At 34.4% G+C, this 880-nt stretch overlaps 1 protein-coding gene across 1 annotated transcript in view; it reads left to right on the forward strand.

Moving 5' to 3' along the window:
- LOTGIDRAFT_171997 (hypothetical protein) overlaps positions 1–587 on the forward strand; it is a gene marked incomplete at both ends in the record, with an annotated part of 6,308 nt that extends 5,721 nt beyond the window's left edge. Inside the window, one exon of the mRNA XM_009048574.1 lies at positions 379–587. Within this exon, the coding sequence (XP_009046822.1) occupies positions 379–587 (209 nt within the window). The remainder of the gene's footprint in view (positions 1–378) is intronic.
- Between the last annotated feature and the right edge of the window lie 293 nt (positions 588–880).

The following is an 880-nucleotide window of genomic DNA, read 5'->3' on the forward strand; positions in this document are numbered from 1 at the left end:
AATTTTTAGTCTTCTTGATCTATTATGATATATATTGATGTTTAATATGATATAGAGATACAATACGGCTGGGAGAAAGTCTTATAAAAGGTTTCTCTGTAAGTCTCATTGTACCAGTATCGAGTTGTACAATAATCTTTAATTACTGTAAAATAATATGACACCTAACTGAGATAACAGAAGTAATTGGCTCCCCATCTCCACGTTTAGACATAGGATCGAACAAATTGGGGTCAACTGCAAACATTCTTCTACAGATCTTTAAACTCCGTGTTTCTTTGACAAGTAATACTCGTGATGACTGAAAGAAAGAAAGCAACCAATAATAATATTTTAGATGTTGAATCACGCAGCATTTCTTTTTTAATCTTCTTTAAGATGAATCTGTTATGGACTCAACTACACCCACTATCCCTACAACAACTGTTGTAAATTCAACCCCAGAAGGTCCTGCACCAACTGATAGTACATGTACAAATCAATCTAATGATGTTGGAAATGTCTACGTAATTACATTGGGTGTAATTCTAGCAGCTGTAATATTACTTACTATAGTCGGTATAGCGATCTACTGTGTTCTCAGGTAATTCCTGTTTTATCTTCATCTAATTATGATAGACACTTTCGCCCACAGCTGCATAATAGTTAGCCTTTATTCAAAGCGGGAACAGATAACAACTTTCATCTATCGATGCTGCCAATCAGAAGACGAGCATTTAAAACTTCTTTAGCACTATTTTGAAGAATATGATTTATTGCTGAGTTCCCAAATTACGTTGTTCAAGGTTTTTAGATGACCAGATACGACTGGACCAAATGGTCATGGGAGTAACTTTTTACAGTTTTAAAGTGTTTCTAAAGAGCATGTATCATCTAATCC

This window comes from Lottia gigantea (assembly GCF_000327385.1).
Source record: "Lottia gigantea unplaced genomic scaffold LOTGIsca_124, whole genome shotgun sequence".
Lineage (NCBI taxonomy): Eukaryota > Metazoa > Mollusca > Gastropoda > Lottiidae > Lottia > Lottia gigantea.